General features: G+C 42.0%; 1 protein-coding gene across 1 annotated transcript; it reads left to right on the top strand.

Moving 5' to 3' along the window:
• The first annotated feature begins 1,135 nt into the window (after positions 1-1,135).
• Cbr4 (carbonyl reductase 4) lies at positions 1,136-16,844 on the top strand. Its single transcript, XM_028757742.1, has 5 exons — positions 1,136-1,385; positions 3,322-3,442; positions 4,904-5,037; positions 8,238-8,372; positions 15,828-16,844. The coding sequence occupies exons 1-5, from the start codon at positions 1,244-1,246 to the stop codon at positions 16,004-16,006; spliced, it is 711 nt and encodes a 236-aa protein (XP_028613575.1). The 5' UTR covers positions 1,136-1,243; the 3' UTR covers positions 16,007-16,844.
• The last annotated feature ends 3,108 nt before the right edge of the window (positions 16,845-19,952 follow it).

Here is a 19,952-nt window from a genome sequence, read left to right as displayed (position 1 = left end):
CTGGTGTTAATACAACGTTGTACTTTACTAAACAATTTATCCCACTAGTGTTTTATGTGAATTAGTCCTGTTGCCCCGGATTCCTATCCCCCCCCCCAATAGGGACCATGGTCTATATTTTATTTAGTAAACTAATATTTTGTCAAGAAATGTTCTCTTTACACTAGAATGGTAACAAATGATGGTATTTACTTATTTATTTATTTAGGAGGAAGTGGTTGGGACAGAGTTCTCTGTGTAGCCCTGTATGTCCTGGAACTCTCACTAGACAAGAGCTTCACCTGGCTCTTCCTGTCTAGTGCTAGAGTTAAAGGCATGCACCACCATGTCCTGCTAACTATTTAAAAAAAGCACTCAGAACATCTTATTAGGAGTAAAGGAACCCAGTATTGCCAGTAATGACCTAAGCTTGTTCTTTAATCTTCACACTGTTCTGATCAGTTAAAGTGTGTGGTGACCCATGCCTGTACATGCCAGCAGCACTCTGGAGGTGGAGGGAGAAGAATCTGAGGCCAGCCTGGGCTATATAGTGAGTACTAGGCCAGCCTGGATAACATACCAGGTCTCTTCCTCAAAAAGAGGAGCACAAACATTTATTGAACTCTACACAGTATTCTTTCTTTGTTGCTTTCTTTGAGACAGGAGCTCTGTCTCTAGACCAGGCTGGCCTTGAACTCTCAGTGATCCTTCTGCCTCAACCTTCTGAGTGATGGGAGTACAGGCCTAAGCCACCACACACGGCTTGTGTTCTTTGACAAGACATTTACCCTCATAATAACATTGCAGTGCAAAGCCAGTGTCTACAGTAACTTGGGGGTCCGCTTCACACTTCAACGGGTTTTGTCTGTAGTAAAAAAATGTGGGTGAGCCAGGACAGGTCCACACTCAAAAGGACATAATGTGACTGCTAACTACGGTTTGCCCTGGAAACCCACGATTTTAGTAACCCTATCATCTCTGAACAAAGGACCGTTGGTCCCCTGTGCCCTAGGGCCAACTAACCAGGGATAGGAATAGGCAGCCAGCAGCAGTTACTGAACTGCTCACGGCTTCAAGAGAGCAAGGACTACAAATCCCAGCATGCAATGCAACCCTCTAAGAGTCCGTGTGCACTGACGTCTAATACTCGCGCCTTGTTCTGTGACCTGGGTCGGCTGTCGAGAGGGACTGTTGACTCGTTTCCCAGCAGCTGTGTCTTTTATTAGAAGTCCTGCGTCTTAGGGATCCATCTTGCCGGTCCAAGATGGACAAAGTCTGTGCGGTTTTTGGAGGCTCCCGGGGGATCGGCAAGGCTGTAGCCCAGCTAATGGCCCAGAAGGGTTACCGCCTGGCGATCGTCTCCAGAAACCTAGAAGTGGCCAAAGCCACCGCCGGCGAGCTCGGCGGTAGGTACCGGAAGTGTCCCTGCCGCGCGGCCAAGTTGCAAGTCCTTGAGCTCCAGTCCACGGGCCCGGGCTACTGCCCATGTACTCTAGTCTGCGCCCCAGATCGCTCGTGCCCCATGACCGAGCCCTCACTGGGGTTCTTGCCTACCGCAGGCAGATTCTGAGGACCCCTGACAAATAGCGGTCTTCCCCGCCGCCAGTCCTGATATTGAGAGCCGTTTTGCTCCGGCTTCTGGTAGGAGAGAGTGGACACAATTATACTGAAAGTAGAGAAGTCAGATACAAACTGCATTTTGCTGAGAGCCCTTGCCCTTGGCGAAGGCACTCGACAGTATTTCAAAGAGAAACTCCTGATAGGTCAGGGTTGCTTTCTCAAGCCCTTCAATGACTTTAATAAGTTACTGATTTGTTTTCCCAGACCCTTTTTATTGTATTCCAATTCCAGGCCCCCCTCCCCCCGCAGGCTCACTACTGGTTATTAACTGATTAGTCATTACATTGCAAGAAAGTCTCGATTGGAGAAGGCAACATGGAAGAATGGAGAAAAATACATGTCACTATCAGGAAGCACTGGGTCTGAGAGTGTATCTGGTACCTGCTATATTTCTTTTCTTACATGGAAATAGCCTTGATATGTAACATTGACCTTTGAACTTATGATTCTTGTGTCTGAGTGTCTCTATCTCCCTTGCTGAGATGACAGTGACATCTTTAGTACAGAGTACACTTTGAACCTGCAGTGTGGTATCCAGTTCTCCCAAACACAGGGTCTCACTATGCAACCTAGGCCTCCCTTGGATCAGATTCTTGTCTTTGCCTCCTGAGACAAAGAGCTGAGAACACAGGGGAGCACATCTGTTCTCCCTGGGCTTGAACACAAGCCTTAACACCTAGTCAGCACTGCTTCAAGTTTGCTAGATAACTGATACCACCTTGCCCTGTGGTACTAGTTAGTTACCTGTTCTTCGGTTCTCTAACATATAGTTGGTTCATCTTGGTGTATCCCTGTCATAAATTGAGGAGCACATATATTAACACGTTAGCTTATTAAATAGAGAACATTTTCCCTTTGAAGTATAATTTCCTGCATATGGTGATAGGGATCAGGGAGTTCTACTGAGCCACCTCTCTTGCCCACGATGGCCACAAGCTTACAGTGGTAGTTTCCTGTCTCAATGCTGAGACGACAGGTATACACTAGTTACCATGCCCAGATTTTATTGCAGTTTTTAAAATCACATTTATTTATTTGGTTGGGTGGGTACATATATGCCATTGTCCACATGTGGAAGTCAGAGGACAGTCTGTTCTTTCCTTCTACCGTATGAATCGCAAAGGTTCAACCCAGATTGTCAGGCTTGGTGGAAAGTGCCCTTACTCAATGAGCCATCTTGCTGACCCCGACTACTTTTATTTTTAAACTTTCCAAGCATATTTCTTAAGGGTTTGAGGTCTCACCCAGGATAGCCAGGAAATCGTGAGTCCAGCAAGCACCAACATTAGGTGCAAGCCAGGTCCTCATAGTTCTTGTGTCTCAATCTCCCACTCAAGAAAACTCCAAAGTTAAAGTTAGTTTTCGGTGATGTTTTGTTTTATGTACCTACTGTAGCCTAGCATTTGGCAGGACGAGCCTGAGTTTCGAAGTCAGTCCAGGCAGCACAGTAAAACCTTGTCTCAGAGCAACAAAAATAAAAACGAACAACAACAAAAACAAAAAACATACCCCAAAAGAAGGAAGAAACAAAACCTCCTTATCTCTCCTTCTCTTCCACCCACTCTGTCCCTCTCATCAGATGCTCCGTGAGGGCAGGGACCCATGATAGGCTTTCCTCTCTAGGCTCAGCACGGGCTTTCCTTAGAGTCTAGTCATAAAGCAAATAAATCCGAAATTCAAGTTAAGATTTAGAGGTAATTCCAATCTAACTTTGTTTTGTAGGAAACCACTTGGCATTTAGGTGTGATGTTGCCAAAGAACAAGATGTTCAAAGTACATTTGAAGAGATGGAGAAACATTTAGGTCCAGTAAATTTCTTGGTAAATGCAGCTGGTATCAACAGGTTGGTCAAAGATTGAGGTGAATTTCTCATACCTGTTTTTAAAAGATTTTTTTTTTCTTACTATGTTGATGGCTTAGTTTCTTTTCCATTGCTATCACAAAATGCCGTGACCCAAGGCTATATATAAAACAAAGTGTTCAACTGAGGTTATGGTTTCAGAGTGTTAGAGCCATGTTGGTGGAGTAAAGCCACGTGGTAGAAACATTTGGGAACTCATATTGTGATCTGCGTATAGGAGGCAGAGATGGGCACAGTGGGAATGGGGTGGTGTTTTGAAACCTCAGAGCCCACTCTCAGTGACATACCTCCTCCAATAAGGCCATACTCCTAATCCTTCCCAAACCTGGTCCTAAACGGGGGCCAAGTATTCAAATATATGAGCCTGCGGGGACCATTTTCATTCAGAACATAACAATTAGTATGATACAGTATGTTAGACTATTTTATTTCTAACAGGAAAAGCTTATTTTGAAAGCTGTCAACCCATACATTCTTTTATTTAAAAAATGATGTCTGTCTGTCTGTGTGTCTGTCTGTCTGTCTGTCTGTCGAATGTTAGTATGTGCAGATGTGCGTAGATTCCCACAGAGCTTAAAGGGGAACATCAAATCCCCCGGAGCTGGAGATACAGGTGCCTGTGAGCTACTGGATCTGGATGCTTGGAACTGAACTTTGGTCCTCTATAAGATCAGTGTGTGTTCCTAATCAATAAGCCATTTCTTTAGCCTAATCCTTGTAAGTTGAGATTACTGTCCAGTTGGGTCAGTCCTAACAAGCCGTGACCAGCATATCACCTAGCATACCAGAGGACTCCCATAGTCTCTTCTCATAGGAAACCAGTGTTCTGAGTTTTGTTGATCATAACAAGCTTAATACTAATGTATAGAGGATAGTAATGTAATGATAATAGGGGGGGTGTTATTTTTTTTAAAGATGAGTATAGGAGAAAATATTTAGATTTACAGTCCCCAGTCCCATTAAATAAGGCAAAACTGGCAGTAGCTTAAACCATTTGGTTGCTTGCTACTGTGTTTAGCCACTGGCAGTATTTATCAGTCTATCAGAGAGGTGGAGAATCCTGCCTTCCCAGTGGCTCCTTTCTGGATCATCAGCAGCTAGCGTAGTGGTTTTAAAGCCAAGGTCAAAACGGGACTGCCCAGCACCTAGCTAGAAAACACAGCTTGTACTATATTTTAAATCAGAATTGTACATATGTATTGATTTGATTTTTAAAAATTGTGTGTGTGTGCATATGAGTTGCCTGTGGAGTTCTGAAGTGGATGTTTAATACCCTGGAGCTGGAGTTACAGGTGCTTGTGAGCTTTTTGACACAAGTGCTGGGAACTGAGCTCAATTCTCCTCAGAGAGCAGTTGGAACTCTTACCTGCTGATGCAGTCCCCTATCCCCTAGATTTGAGTGTGGACCTGGTTGTTACTGTGCCCACTGTTTCTGTTTTGTAGAGACGGTCTTCTAGTAAGAATGAAAACTGAAGATGTGGTGTCTCAGCTTCACACTAACCTCTTGGGCTCCATGCTGACCTGTAGAGCTGCTATGAAGACAATGATTCAGCAGGGTGGCTCTATTGTTAATGTGGGTGAGTCGTCCCCGTCGCGGGTCATAGTCATTGCATGTAAACATGAGGGCACTTAATCCACTGACGGGCTTGATTGGCAACAAGTGACTGACTAAGTATTAAAATGACAGTAGAAGCCATGTGATAAATGACATCTGTATGGAATGGGAGGGGCTATGGCTGTGCACATCCAGCAGACTGGCTGTACGTGAATCTCATAACAATTTTGTCACCACTTTCAATTTTTAGAAGTCAGGCACCCTCGCCTTTTTATTTATTTACTTTTTTTTTTTTTGGTTAAACCTATAATGGTTATAAGACCCAAAGGGCCAGGTACTGTACTGTGTGATTGTGTTTCCTAGAACTGACTGAGAAGTACAACCATGGTACCTCAACAGTATGGCGGCCTAAACAAGGCGTGGACAATGACAGTAGACATGCTAAGACAGAAGGGAAACTCACAGGATCCTAGAACTACAGGACACTAAGGACTGCTGAGAGCAGGGGAGGTGGCCTTCAGTAGGCATGAGCCCTGTCTTAGGGTCTCCAGTGCTGTGAACAGACATCATGACTAAGGCAATTCTTATAAAGGGGAACATTTAATTAGGGCTGGCTTACAGATTCCGAGGTTTAGTCCATTATCATCAAGGCAGGCAGCATGGCAGTGTCCAGGCAGGCATGGTGCTGGAGGAGCTGAGAATTCTACATCTTGTTCTGAAGGCAAAGAGGAGAAGACTGGCCCACCTGACAATGACACACTTCCTCCAACAAGGCCACGCCTATTTCAACAAGGACACACTTCCTAATAATATCACTTTCTGTGGGCCAGGCATTTAAACACATGAGTCTGTGGGGGCCAAACCTGTTCAAACCACTCTGGTTCCCTAATACGTTATCCTGTTCCAAGTTGTTAGGCCTGATACTATTGCATACAAGCAATACTAAACAGACTCAAGCAGGTTGTATTTGTGTGTGTGTCTATATATATGTAACAATAATAAAAAGAGGCTATGAATCTGAGAGTGTGAGGGGCCAGATAGGAGGGTTGGATTGGAGGAGAAGGAGGTAAAAAAATGATGTCATTTTATTTTTAAAATTGTAAAGGAAACCAATCTAATTTTTGAAATGAAAAAGAAAGCTTGTAGGCATGGAGTCTAACTAACAATTATTTATGGCAATTGCACGGGTCACCGGTCTGTCTAGTGTCAAGGTTTGAGGAACATTAAACCTCAGCTTTTCAGATGGATGTAAGTAGCCTTTAGTTTGTTCGAACCACAGGGAAGAGGTGTTGAAGATTGTTGCCTGTAGAGCAGAAAATGTAGAATAACATGGAGTTTGATTTCTGTTTATTACTTGAAAATTGGAACCTACCACCTGACTTTTAGTCTTAAGTGATGAGCAGTACCTTAAAAGTCTGAGAAAGGGGGACACTCTTCTGTTAAAGGTCCCTCTCAGGAGGAATTGGTGACCTGTGACCCTCTGACACAGCCAGTTCAGGTATTGGGTTCTTAAGACCTGTCACACAGACCTGAGGCTGCCTGGATATCACAGGACATATTTAAAGTATGTTCCTTTTAGATCAGTTTCAGAAACCTAAGTTGGTCCCTTACAATCGTAGAATATTGCTAAGGCTGATGCATTATAGTGAGTGGACATGCTTGCTGGATGGGAAAAGCCTCCAGGTAGGCTGGCCTTGTAGACATGCTGCTAGTTCAGAAGACATTACTTTGACCAAATGTGAACGGAGTGTGCCCGACTGCTGGTTATGAGAGCTTCCTGTTGGACCTGGCTGCCACGTCTGGAACCCCCCTTTTTGTCTTCCTTACTCCCACATACCCCTCTTCCCGCCCACCCCTTTCGTTTACCTGATGGCCTTTCTTTCTTGCTGTGCTACCCAGTTTTCTTCTTCTCTTAACTGAGGTGCCACATTTAGTAATGTGCCATGTGATCCGTCAGTTCCTGGAGGACTGATACACGACAGTGGTTCTGTAGATTATGATGGTGGTGACCCCACCCCAGACCACACACACTGTTTCTACTGTTCTTCTTACTGTTTAGATACACATATGCCCATCACTGTTTGCTGATCTTCTATGCATTCATGTTACATAGGTTTGTAGCTTGGGAACAGTAAGAAATTCTATATTTGGCAGAAAAAGTGGGCATACTGTGAGCCTACCTTACAGTGTATTTCCTGGGAGAAACTACTGTCACCAAGCAATGTTGACTGTACAGTGTAGGTAAACATTTTAACACTGGGCTCCTTGATTATAATATGAAAGTAGAATAATCTCTTTTTCTAATGTAATTTCAATAGTGTGTGTGTATGTGTGGTTCCTGTTCAATTTGTATATAATAAGCACAGACCAGTGGTGCAGAAAATTACTTCCCTACTTCTGTTTTGCAAGCATATATTTGCATACAATTGATATTTGGATTATAAATTATTCTTATATATTTATTAGACAAGTTCACTGAGGAATGTTTAGTTCAAGTACAAGGTGCGTATAAACAAAAGTAACAGAATTGCACTGTTAGGAAGTTTGCATGGTCAATTTTGATTGACAGTAGTTTAAAGTCACAGGATTTGTTCTTCTTATAGGTAGAAGTGAATACTTATTCCCATCTGTGACAGAATTATAGAATGAACCAGCCTTTATTTTACATCTTCTGGCTTTAACTTATTTCTGTTTGTGTTTGTTACTTTTCTGTTGCTGTGATAAAACACCATGCCCGAGACAACTTCTAGACGACAAGTTTTTTGGCTTACAGTCCCTGAGGGATACAAGTCTTTCGTGGTAGGGAGGCAAACAGCAGGCAAGGTGACAGAAACAGGAGGCTGAGAGGTGACATCTTAACCACAAGCACGAAGTGGAGAGGGAACTGGAAGTCGGGTGAAGCCATACTCCTCACATATTCCTAGCAAAGCCACACCTCCTAAAACTGCCCAGGCAGCAACTGGGGGCTAAGTGTTCACATGACAAATCACACAAGCCTGTCTCCCATTCCTGGTGGTTTGATACCGTTTTTCTTCAGTTTCTCTTTGCTGTGTGTGTCTGGGTTGTCTGTCAAAGGCTCGTGGTTAGAGTTACGCATTTTAGCAAAGAATGAAAGGAGGCGGGTCTTCCTTCCTGATTTGATGGCTGTAAAGGATATGAATTGAATTGTCAGATAACGAACCGATTGGCTTGCACTTGGTTTCTTCTTCTTTTTTCCTGCAGGGAGTATCATTGGTTTGAAAGGCAACGTGGGCCAGTCCGCATACGGCGCCAGCAAAGGAGGGCTTGTTGGGTTTTCACGTTCGCTTGCTAAAGAGGTTGCACGGAAGAAAGTCAGAGTGAATGTGGTTGCGCCAGGTCAGTGGACGCTTCATACAATAACTGTAGTATGATTAACTGATATTAAGAAAGGCCACTAACTTACCGGTTAATTGGTTAATTGGCAGTCATTAATTGACATTTGACTAGTGTCTCTCTAAAATCATTGTCGAAAGAAATAATTAGTGACTAAAAAAGCTTCCTTGTTCCTTTTGCCTTATATAAAAATCTTTATTTTAAAATTTTCACCAGTTAAGGAATAAATTCTGGAAAGAAAACCTTGGAGATCACCTTGTGTTTTGAGACAGGGTCTTTACCATGCACTGTAGTATTGGAATTGCAGTCCTACTCTACCATGCCTGGCTTACTTCAGCCACAGTGACAATTTAGAAAATTGTGAATAAGGGTTTGATGTTATTTACCAAAGCTACCTGGCTATTTCATGGAAAGCTGAAAAAAAAATACACTTCTCAAGGTTTCCTTTTGAATCATAAAATTGATGTCTTTTTATCCTTTAGTTTCCTATTTATTTATATATTTATTTACTTATTCCCCCTCTTTTGTTTACTTGTATATTATTTGCTATTTTCTAATAAAAAGATGTCAAAATCCAGATAAAAGATGTCAAAATTCAGATAAAAGATGTCAAAATTCAGGTACGTTTGTCATTTATTAGTCAGTTGGCCTGTTAGAAATTTTTTATGTATTTACTTGACTTCCCAACAGAATGAATGTTTTTTATACTTTTGTAAGTCAGAATAGGATCTTTTCTATACTTACGTATTCATTTATTTGTGTGTGTATCTGTATACTTTTGTGTGGGTACACACTACTCCACATGTAGTTATCAGAGGATAGCTTGCAGGAATGGGTTTTGTCCTTGCAGCATGTGGGTTCCATGGATCAAACTCAGGTCACCAGGCTTGATGGCAGGTGTCTTTCCCTGCTAAGCCATCTTGTTGGGCCCAGATAGTCTATCTTTGTTCTGCAGTTTTACATACTTAAGAAGTAATCCTCATAGCCACTGAAATAGCCCAGATGGGAGAGCGTTAGACTGAAGAATTAATCCCCATGTAAAGTTTGCTTCTGTGACTGACTGCAGTCTGTAGGAGAGTGGGCTGCAGCTGATCTTGCCACCTTTCACCTTTAACTCCCTCATGGCTCCAGCTGGACCTGAGAGTTGGCACTCGTGAGCCAGCAGATGGTTTTCAGGATGTTCTGTGAATCTATTTGCTGTATAACATACTTTCCCTCTAGTTCCTCCTTTAGTCGAAGACTAGCTAAGTCCAGACATTCCAAATCCATGAGTATTGAGTAAGTTTTACAGCTTAGATGACTACTTTTGAAGGAAAAAGGAAAAGGGCCTCAAATCAAAGCTTTCCATGAAAAGCTTCATTCTCACTCATTACCTAGGCCTGGCTTTCTGTTTCTGTGTGCTCTGTGCAGGCTGTCACTATTGGTGTTGGCTGAGCTAGCCATCCGTGGGGTTGTTTATTTGTTGTTTGGAAGGGCATGGACTTGCCCTCTCTTTCTTCAGGATTCCAGTGGGTAAGGAGGAGTTAATTGTATGTTTTGGTGATATAATAGCTGACTGGCTTAGAAGAGGCTCATCTTCCCAATTCACATGCACACATGCAGTGAATGTCCTAAGGTGCCTTCCTCTATGCCCAGGCTGTGCTAGGTCCAGGAGTAAAAAAATAATAAATAAATGAGGTATCTCAGTTACAAGCTACAGAAACAGTTGGAAGGAGCACTGCAGTGTCATGCTGAAGGTGATCGTGATGTGTACCATGTTAGGAAGCTGCTGAAGCCGTTCAGCATGGATTAGTTGCCAAGGCAATGGCATGAGTTCTGGGAATCCAGCCTCCATACAAAGGAGACATTTGAAAGGGGTTACGGAAGTGCTGTAGACCCTTTTGTAAAGTTCATATTTTCCCTGTGCAATTCATATTGGGGATAAAAATCTGTCGCTAGAAAGTGACCACCAGTAGGGTAGCCTTTGTAATACTATATTGTATATAAGATTTATATGCACACACAGACACAGACACACACTCACATACACACATCTTGTTTCATAGTACATATTGAAATAACAAGATTAAATCAATTATATAAGTTACCTGTTGATATTAAGATCTATCAGCTTCTTGATTAGATCTTTAAATAGAGCTAGCAAGTGTACACCTCATGGTGTACTTTCTGTGTACTAACACCTGAAGTGCAGTCATTCGTTTCTCCAGTGTATTTTTTGAGACCAGGCCTCTCACTAAACCTGAAGCTCTGAAGCTTACTGTTTGAGCTAGACTGGACGAGACCAGTGAGACCTTGTGATCTGTTTGTCTTCCTTGGGTCTCCAGCACTGGTCCCTTTGTGCTGCCATGCCTGGCTTTGATGTGGGTCCAGGAAATTCAGACTGTGGGCTTCATGCTGCTATAGTAAGTGCTTTACACACAGAACCGACTTTCCAGCCCTTGGACCTCTAGTTTGTTTCTTTTTATGTCAAGTTTTCCTGATTAGCTTCAAGTGGAGGTTCTAAATAACAGAAAAACAGTTGAAAAGCCAATTGTAGCCTGAACACCAGGAAACAAGGCAAATAATGATTAGACTGTCACTCCATTCTAAATCTTTGACTGTTCTGCTAAGCATTGGTATTTTCGACTTGGCATATAAAGTTGTCATTGTGGATGAATCTTCCTAATTGAAAATCTTTGTCAAAAGTGAATCAATAGAATGTCCTTTCTTCAGAGTTTATAATATAAAAATTCTCATGGCTTTTAGGAGCCAAAGCATCCCAGACTAAAGAGTCTACATTTTAATGATGGGCTTTGAGGTATGGCCTAGTTCTAGAGCATTTGGCCAGCAAGCACTAGGCCCCAAGCTTCATCCTAGACATCCTCCTCCTACGTGTTGGGTTGTCATTGTATGTCTGGTAACGAAGTGTAGTATCTTTGTTCTCAGTGCTAGAGTGCATGTTGTTTCACTCACTGCCTTTGATCTAAGGAAGGGTGGCTTTGTAGCCAGTTGAAAATCTCTGAGTGTCCAGTGAAGTAATGCAGTAGCATTCTCTGTTGGACAGTGGCACCTACTGGTAGTTTATAGCTTTTATAGCCATTTCAAGTCTTTATAATACATGAATCATGAAAGTAGAGTAGAACAGACTTTCTAGAACTTTACAAATATGAAGAATGATACAGGAGAGAGTCTTTTAGGACCAAGGAAAAAAAGACAAGCATCGAGATAGGTGTGTGAGATGTTTGGGGACCGTTAATATCTACTCTCAGCTCTGGGATGTAAGGGGTGGAGGGTAAGAAATTGTACTATTAATGTATAGTGCATTGGGCTCTGAGTATATTTCTAAGTGAAGATTACATGATTCATGAGCTTCAGCACAAGATAACATTGGCATTTCGTACAGCTCCGAGCAATTTATCATAAGAGGCAAGCTTAACGTTTCTGAGTCAATTTCTGATGAACTGGAACAGATCTCTGAGAAGCTGCAGATGGAGTAGTTCAGAACAACATATTGTAACAGTGGATAACATGACAGCCGCACTTGGTAAGACCTATACACAGAGCTAAAGGAGGACCCGGCTCTTGTGCTCCATGGACTATACCCAGTGATGTGTCAACAGTGTTCACTCACAGCACGTAACCCACACCAAGGCAGGATGCTAGTAACGGGGGAATGGAGGGAGCAAGGGGCGATGGTAGTATGGTCAGCATAGGCACATTTGTTCAATAGTTCTGTAAATCTACAACACATTAAACATAAAGTCCACTAATTAAAAAGACACTGCTGATCAAAGAGAAGGATCTTCAAGAATATGTTTGTTTTTCCACATTAAACAAAATCTAAGAGGAAAAACTAGCGTATCGGGGCAAATTCTTTCCTTTCTTAAAAATTTATTATTATTTGTGCCACCTGTTCACATGGTCAAGGAAGTGAGAGGACATGAAGGAACCTGTCCTCTCCACCCACCTTTGCATGTGTTCTGGGATTGAACTTAGGTCATCCAGCAAGTGTCTTTATCTACTGAGTCGTCCCATCAACCCATTCCCTCCTTTTCAACATGGTCTGGAGAGAGGCTGTGGTAAGGCTATGGTAATTCCCTCTGACAACTGACATCCTTACTTTCCCAACTGGAGCTGTGGAGGACCCTCTTTGTGTGTAGTGAATGGCTGCACACCTATTTGTAAATAAGACGTGTAAGAAATGAGGGCGTTTTCCAGGGAGCTCTGCTTCCTAGTCTTCCAGTAGAGTCAGAGTCATGATGCTTTCTTATTCAAAAGCCAACCATGTACAGCTGGTTTACCTCAGAGGACCTGCCAGCTTGATCTGTCTGTTCATCTTGTGACACACAGACAACCCTGTATTAGTACAGAGTGTCTGTCTGTCACAGCTTTAGCGCATCAGAGAGCAGGGCCCAGCATCTTGATTCATGAACCTGCATCTAGGTCTCCCCACCACAACAAGCAGCAGAGCCAGCTGGAAGGAGCCTGAAAGTCGCTAACCTATACTGACAAGAGCATTCATAAACCATGACTACTAGAGGTTCTCATGACTCATTTTTTAATGTTTTTCTTTAATTAAAATATATCACTTTTCTGCTTAGTTTATGGAGTTAGTGTGAAACCCTTTATGTCAGTTTCGTTCAAATTCTAAAGAGTAAAAGGCAGTTGTATCATGAATTCTTTGATTTTTTTTTCTTTTGTAAGTTAAAAATATTTTTGAGGATATCCATGAATACTGTGTTTGCCTCATTTCTATCTCCCTGCCCAACTCCTCCTGTTTCTCCCTCTACTCCCTCTTGAATTAACGATCTCTTCCTCAGTTATTATTTTGGACAGGTACATGTGTTGTGCATGTACAGCAGCCTGCTGAGTCCTTTCCTTGTATGTGCTTTTGGTTAGGGCTGACTGCGTGGCATTGGGTCACCTGTCACAGCTCGTCCCTGGAGGAGACTGATTCTCCTCAGCAGCCTTTAATTGCTCGTAACTCTTCATCTCTGATTCAGGCCTTGTGAATCCCCCATCCATGCTGCTGGGTCACTGGGTGATCATAGTATTGAGATTTCATGGGTACAGCTTCCCCATCATATGCAGAGAGAGCCTATTTTACAGCAGTTACTCTGGTCCTCTGACTACAGCCTTTCTAAGTCTCTTCTGCTGTGTTCCCTGAGCCTTAGGCTAGGGATTGTAACATGAAGTTTTTAGTATTAACATTAATTATTTTATTTCACTCAACTTTTATAACCTGAAGTGATTATAGGGTTTGTTCTTTCTGGGGCATCCTTGAAAAAACATTTGCTAACACACAACGTTGGATTTCATTGAACCTATGGGTTTTTGAGAGAATTGGGATCTTCTAGATTCTGGCTTCTCACTGAAAACCAAGCTTCGTCTTTGGACCAGATATTGGGGGACACTCCTTTAGTCCCAGCACCCAGAGGCAGAGGCAGGTGGAGCTCTGTGACAAGCCTTGACTACATATGGAGTTCCAGGCTAGCCAGGGCTACACAGTGAGTGAGACCCTTTCTCATAATAGCAGGTTTGCTCATGGCTTGAAAGTCTGCAGAGGTATTTTGTGTGTGTCAGCTGCTGCCTTCATCCCTTCCTGCCCACTCTGTATGTAAAGATGAAAGGAAATGTTGCTGACTTCTCAAATACATGTGCTCAGACTTTTGTGGCAAAGGGGGTTATGTTTCACAGTATAGTCTCACAGGCACTACACAATTAATCTTGTTATTTCTGACCCTTCTTATAGATTGTCTGTAACTCATAATGCTCATATTTTTTTCAATAATTTTATGAGCAAACACACACATACACAGCTTAAAAGGAGAAAAGGACAAAGAAAATCATCACCTGGTATATAATTCTTGTGACTACTGTCACTTGTCACTCTGATGTCCAGAGAGAATCAGATGTTACCACTTTGGAATGTATATTTTGCCTTGTCTTCAATAGTGATATAATGGAATTCACTTCTCACCTGCTTTTAAGATTACAGATGTGAAATCTTCATTCATGATCGTAGTACCGAATATTGTTCTATGCTGTAGATGTGCCAGGTCTTAACTCATTCCTTGTTGAAAGACCTTTCAGTTGGTTTCCAGATTTCCCCAGTAACCTCTCACTATCTTAGGTTTTATGGTACAAAAAAAACCTACAGTGATTTTTCACAGGGCTTTAAAGAAAACCTTTGAGTTTTCATAAATGAAAATACAAAGTAAATTACGTAGTATTACATAATAAATGAGCAGCTGAATCCAGTATTTAGCTTACATTTATCTCACATTTATCAATATGTCATTTGTAAATGGCAGGATATTTAAGCTGATTTATAGTTTAATTTATAAGAGAGTTAGTTTTAACATCAACCTACTATTTTTGTGAGTGCACATGGAGCCTTCACTTGCTGTGGCTTGTCTGACTTTAAGTCCACCTTTTATAACCTTGAACTATAAACTTTCCCCTTGCCTGCTGCTCTCATGAAAGTTAGTGTTTGATTTCTTATAAAACCTAGTGACTGGAGCTGGGCATGGTAGCATATGCCTTCAATCCTAGCATTCAAGAGGTAGAACAGGTGGATTTATTTGAGTTTTAGGCTAGCCTGGTCTTCATGGTAAGACCGTGTCTCAAAAAAGTTTTAGGATTAATCAATGAATAAGAAATGTCTGAGACTATTCTTGTAGTTGTTTCATAAAGTTGTAGTTGATCCTGGTGTGTGTGTGTGTGTGTTTGTATGCATGTGTATATATACATACAATAATTTGAATTCTGAATATATATAATACTTGATACTGTAGAACTTATTTTAGAACATGCTATCTGCATACTCTATTGTATATACAAATACTGAGTAAAAACTTAATCTTTTGTGTACATTTGTATCCAGATTAGATATGACCATAGGAATTTTTTCTTATCTGGACTTTGGAGTCTTGGGATCTCCCCTTAGCAGTTATTGTGATGGAATGGTCTAATCTTTAGTATTGCACAATCAGTTCATGGGCCCATCTTTGTGATACCTTCTCTCAGTACTGTTTCTTCCTTTCTGCCCCAACTGTGTGTGCCCCAATCATTTCTCTGTCATTTTATCTATAGAATTATAAGTGGATTCACTAGACTTCATTATATTACAGTTGGGTATGTGGGAATTACTTCCTCCCTCCATAGATTTTAGTTATGCAAAGAATCCATTGTGTGTCATTCATGTTTGTACCTGCCCGTTATATCCAACAGCGTTGTCTTTACGTTTGCCAAGAGCTGAGCCATGGACTTGGGAGTCAGACATTTTTTTATTGAATAAACATTCACTGAGTTAAAGTGTTTAAATTGTACACTTAAGTAATTGCTAACAGTACTCTGTAGTTCCTAAACAGTGTTTATTAATAATGTCAAATTTGCAGAAGCAAATTCTCTTTATAAGAGTTGAACAACCATTTTTAGTGTTTATACTTTTCAACCGAATTAACATTTCTCTTTTAGGATTTATTCGCACAGATATGACAAAACACTTGAAAGAAGAACATTTCAAGAAAAACATCCCTCTTGGGAGGTTTGGAGAAGCTCTTGAGGTGGCACATGCCGTTGTGTTTCTTTTAGAGTCACCGTACGTCACCGGACATGTTCTTATCGTGGATGGAGGATTACAGCTCACCGTCTAATTAGAGAGGATGCTATTGTAATGGAGATTTGGGTCAAGCACACATTCTCCTATTACTTAGACAATCATATCTATATGGGTGACATTTGCTAATGGAAACAAATTAGCTAATGGATGCTACAAATGATTCCATCTTTGTATGAACATGTCTCAAAAAACAAAGTGTGACCAGTTGTGTTCTAAAGGGTGTGAATTCTCTGTCTTTAGGGGCCGTGGACATTTTGTAAGGGTTATTGTGATACACCTGTATCAAGCTGGATGTTAAAGACTTCTAGACGGTTGCTAAAATAAGAGTATTTATAGTAGATTGAAGTACATTTTTTTATTGTTACTTTTCTTTTGCTGTGTTAAAACACTATGACCAAAAGCAACATAGAGGAGAAAGGGGTCTCTTTTGAGGCTTGTGGTTCCAGATGGTAGAGGCCATCATGGCAGGGAAGACAGGGCAGCAGTCGGGAAAGCATGGCGCTAGGAGCAGAAGCTTGCTGGCCACATTTCATCCACACACCAGGAGCAGAGAGAGGGAACAAGAAGTGGAGCCAGGATGTAAAATCTCAAAGCCCACCCCCAGTGACATCCTTCCCCCAGCAAGGCTCCACCTAATGGATCTTTATCGTCTCCAAACAGTGCCACCAACCAGGGACTAGGTATTGACACAGGAATCTATAAGGACATTTCACATTCAATCCCCCATATTACTTGAGCAGACTTGCTGAAGGTTACCTTTTGTTTGGTTTGTTTTGCATTTTGAGGCTATATTTTACTATACCTTCTGCGTAATATTGTATCTGCATGTGCATAGGCAATCATTTATTTAATACATGTTGGAAAAATGTCAATTAGAGAAAGGTATTCGTTTAGAGAAGATTTCTCTTTCCATTGCCCCTCACCTACCCTGTCTCGCGCCCCTCCCCCTCCCATCACCTCTCTACCTTACTACCTCCACTTCTTCATCTTCTTTCTGAGCCAGGATGTCACTCTGGAGCCCTGGATGGATGCCCTGAACTTACTATGTATCCCCTGCTTGCCTTGAACTCACAACAGTCCTTCTGCCTTAATGTCCCAAATGCTGAGGTTGTAGGTGTGAGCCATCAATACTTGCCTTATACTCAACTATGAGTGTGTGTGTGTGTGTGTGTGTGTGTGTGATATATGCGTGCATGTATGTGTGGGGTTTGTATGTGTGTGTGTGATGTATATGCATGCATGTATGTGTGGGATTTGTGTGTGTGTGGTGTATGTGTGTGTGATTGTGTGCGCGCACGCGTGAGTGTGTGATATATATGTATGCATGTATGTATAGGGTTTGTATGTGTATGGTGTATGTGTGTGTGTGGGGACGTGTATGGTGCATACATGTGAATGTGCAGGCATGCGAGCACATGCCTTTAGTGGCCAGAGGAGGGTGAGGGTATTGGTATCTTTCCTCCTTATTGACTTGAGGCGGGCTGTCAGTGAACCAGAGGCTTACTATTTTGTCTAGGATGGCTAGCCAGTGACCTCTTGGGATCTTCCCAGCTCTGCCCCTCAGTACTGGAGTTACAGGCATGCATGGACATGCCCAGCATTTTACAGGGATGCTGGGGATACATGGCAAGTACTACTATCTATTCAGCCATCTCTACAGTCAAGTCCTGTTTTCTTAGAATGATGCTGCTGTTCTCAGAGCTGCTCAGCAAAAATAATCTGCTAATTTAAGTGTGGCACAATTGACTTTGTATACAGGAGTTCTTGGGGATTGTGGCTGTACTTTTGCTGCTTTGTGGGGTTTTTCTTTCTTCCACCCTTATCCACCCTTTCAGTCCCCTAACACTAGGGAGGAGAGAAAGAAATCCCTGATCTAATTCTTTTCTTTCTGTTTTATTTCTTTGACCACAACTACTATCAAACAGCAGCCAACCCTCCCAAATGACCAACAACAACCAACAGCATCCAACCAGCAACCACCTCTTCTCAGGGCCATAGCATTTATATACTCCCTGATAAGTCCCCAGAATTACAAAAGTCACACAGTAGCAGAAAGTATCGGGAGCTGGCAGAATCATGTCCCTGCTAGAGCACGAGGCAAATCACAGTCATCTGCAGTGGACAGTTTGAAGCAGCCCAATATCTCACACCTGGGATTAAAACAAAACATATTCTTATATGTCTGTGTTTTTCAAAGCAACCAAAATTCTCTAGGGAACGATGTGTTGAGTCCTTAAGGTACCTGCCGTAGTTATTAGCCACACTGATCTTGAGCTTAGAGAATGTTTTCCCCTCACGAAAACCTTAGTATAGCTAGCTATTTAAGAACCATATGAAGAACTGGGTGTGGTACAGCATGCCTTGTAATCCTGGCACTCAAAAAGCTGAGTCAGGATGGCCAAGAGTTCAAGGTCAGCCTAGTCTACATAGTTCTGGTCAGTTTGGTCAACTCAGGGAGATCTTGTCTCAAATCAAGGTGCAAAAACTAAGAAATATAAAACTACAGTCAGATGTGGTTGCATATGCTTTTAATCCCAGCCCTCGGGTGGCAGAGGCAGGTAGACCTGTGAGAGTTCATTCTATGCTTGTTCACAGACTAAGTTCCAGGCCAGCTAGGACGACTACATAGTGAGATCCTGTCTCCAAAACAAAACAAAACAAAACAAAACAACACACACACACACACACACACACACACACATACACACACATAAATAATTAAGAATAATTTATGTTAGTGGATATAATGATTCAGCCCCAAATCTTAGAATGATAATGAATAATTACAGTTAATCAAAAAATGTATAGTAACAGTAACCATGGATTTTTGTTTCACAAGAAGTGTGTGGGTTTTGTGTGTGTGTGTGTGTTTTCTTGTTTTTTTGTTTTGTTTCAATTTTTTGTGGTGCTGGATCAAGGCCAGGCCTCCAGCCAGATGCCAGACAAGTGTATTACCACTGAGCTTCCTCAGCCTGGAGCACTGGTCTTAGAAAAGAGCATTTGCTTGAGAATAGAGATGAAGACACCTAACTGACTGCAAACATAGATAGAATTTCTTTTGGCTTGAACTTTTATGGAGAATAATAGAATATTTCTATATTCTGGATTCATGCTGTCTTTATTTACCATTATTGAAATGTTCTTAATATTTCATTTTTAAAAAGTAATGTTTTGGCCAGGTGCTGGTGAGACACACCTTTTATTTCAGCACTTGGGAAACAGAAGCAGGTGAATCTCTGAGTTGAGGACAGCCAAAGCTGCACAGAGAAACCATCTCTCCAAAAACAAACAAATAAACAAAAAAAGTGCCTATAATCTCAGATACTTGAGCAGCTGAGGAAGAACAGATCAAATTCAAGGACACCCTGTGTTAGACTTCGGCGTGCAGCTTAGAACAGACAACACCAGACCAAATGGTTCCAAAGGGGAGGGGGCTATTCAGGGCAAAGGGCAACGGTGGGGGGAGAGAAACAGAAGAAGATGGTGGAGAAAGAGGAGAAGTAGAGGCTGGCCATGACCACGTGGAGAGAGGGGGAAGGGAAGGGAGGAAGGGTGAGGGGACAGAGAGAAGCTAGAGGCAAGAGAGTAAGAGAGAGAGGAGGAGGCAAGCAGCCCCTTTTATAGTGGGCAGGCCTACCTGGCTGTTGCCAAGTAACTGTGGGGAGGAGCATACCTGGGTGTTGCCAGATAACTGTGGAGGTGGAGTTTAGACAGAATACTAACGCCCTAGGTTACTTAGTTCAAGGTCAGCCTGGGAAAGTTAGCAAGACTTTTTCAAAATAATAGTAAATTTTAAAATGGACTGGTGATGTGGTAGAGTGCTTGCCAAGCATAAACAAGGGCCCAGGTTCAATCCTTAGCACTTCAGACTCGAACAGAACAAAACTCAGTGTGTCCAGGAATCATCTAAGTGTAGTTTTGAAACAGGACATTATCTAAGTGGGGATTTAATTATATATTGAAGGTCAATTCAAACATAT

Source organism: Grammomys surdaster, unplaced genomic scaffold (assembly GCF_004785775.1).
Source record: "Grammomys surdaster isolate TR1022 unplaced genomic scaffold, NIH_TR_1.0 126182, whole genome shotgun sequence".
Lineage (NCBI taxonomy): Eukaryota > Metazoa > Chordata > Mammalia > Rodentia > Muridae > Grammomys > Grammomys surdaster.
The sequence above is the reverse complement of the archived record's forward strand: the minus strand, read 5'-3'. Positions and strand labels throughout refer to the sequence as shown.

Excerpts from the sequence above, each read along its gene's own strand:
- Cbr4 (XM_028757742.1), top strand. The coding sequence starts at position 1,244 with ATGGACAAAGTCTGTGCGGTTTTTGGAGGCTCCCGGGGGATCGGCAAG. Across the intron at positions 1,386-3,321 it reads CACCGCCGGCGAGCTCGGCG|GAAACCACTTGGCATTTAGG; the intron begins GTAGGTACCGGA and ends TTTGTTTTGTAG. Across the intron at positions 8,373-15,827 it reads AGTGAATGTGGTTGCGCCAG|GATTTATTCGCACAGATATG; the intron begins GTCAGTGGACGC and ends TTTCTCTTTTAG.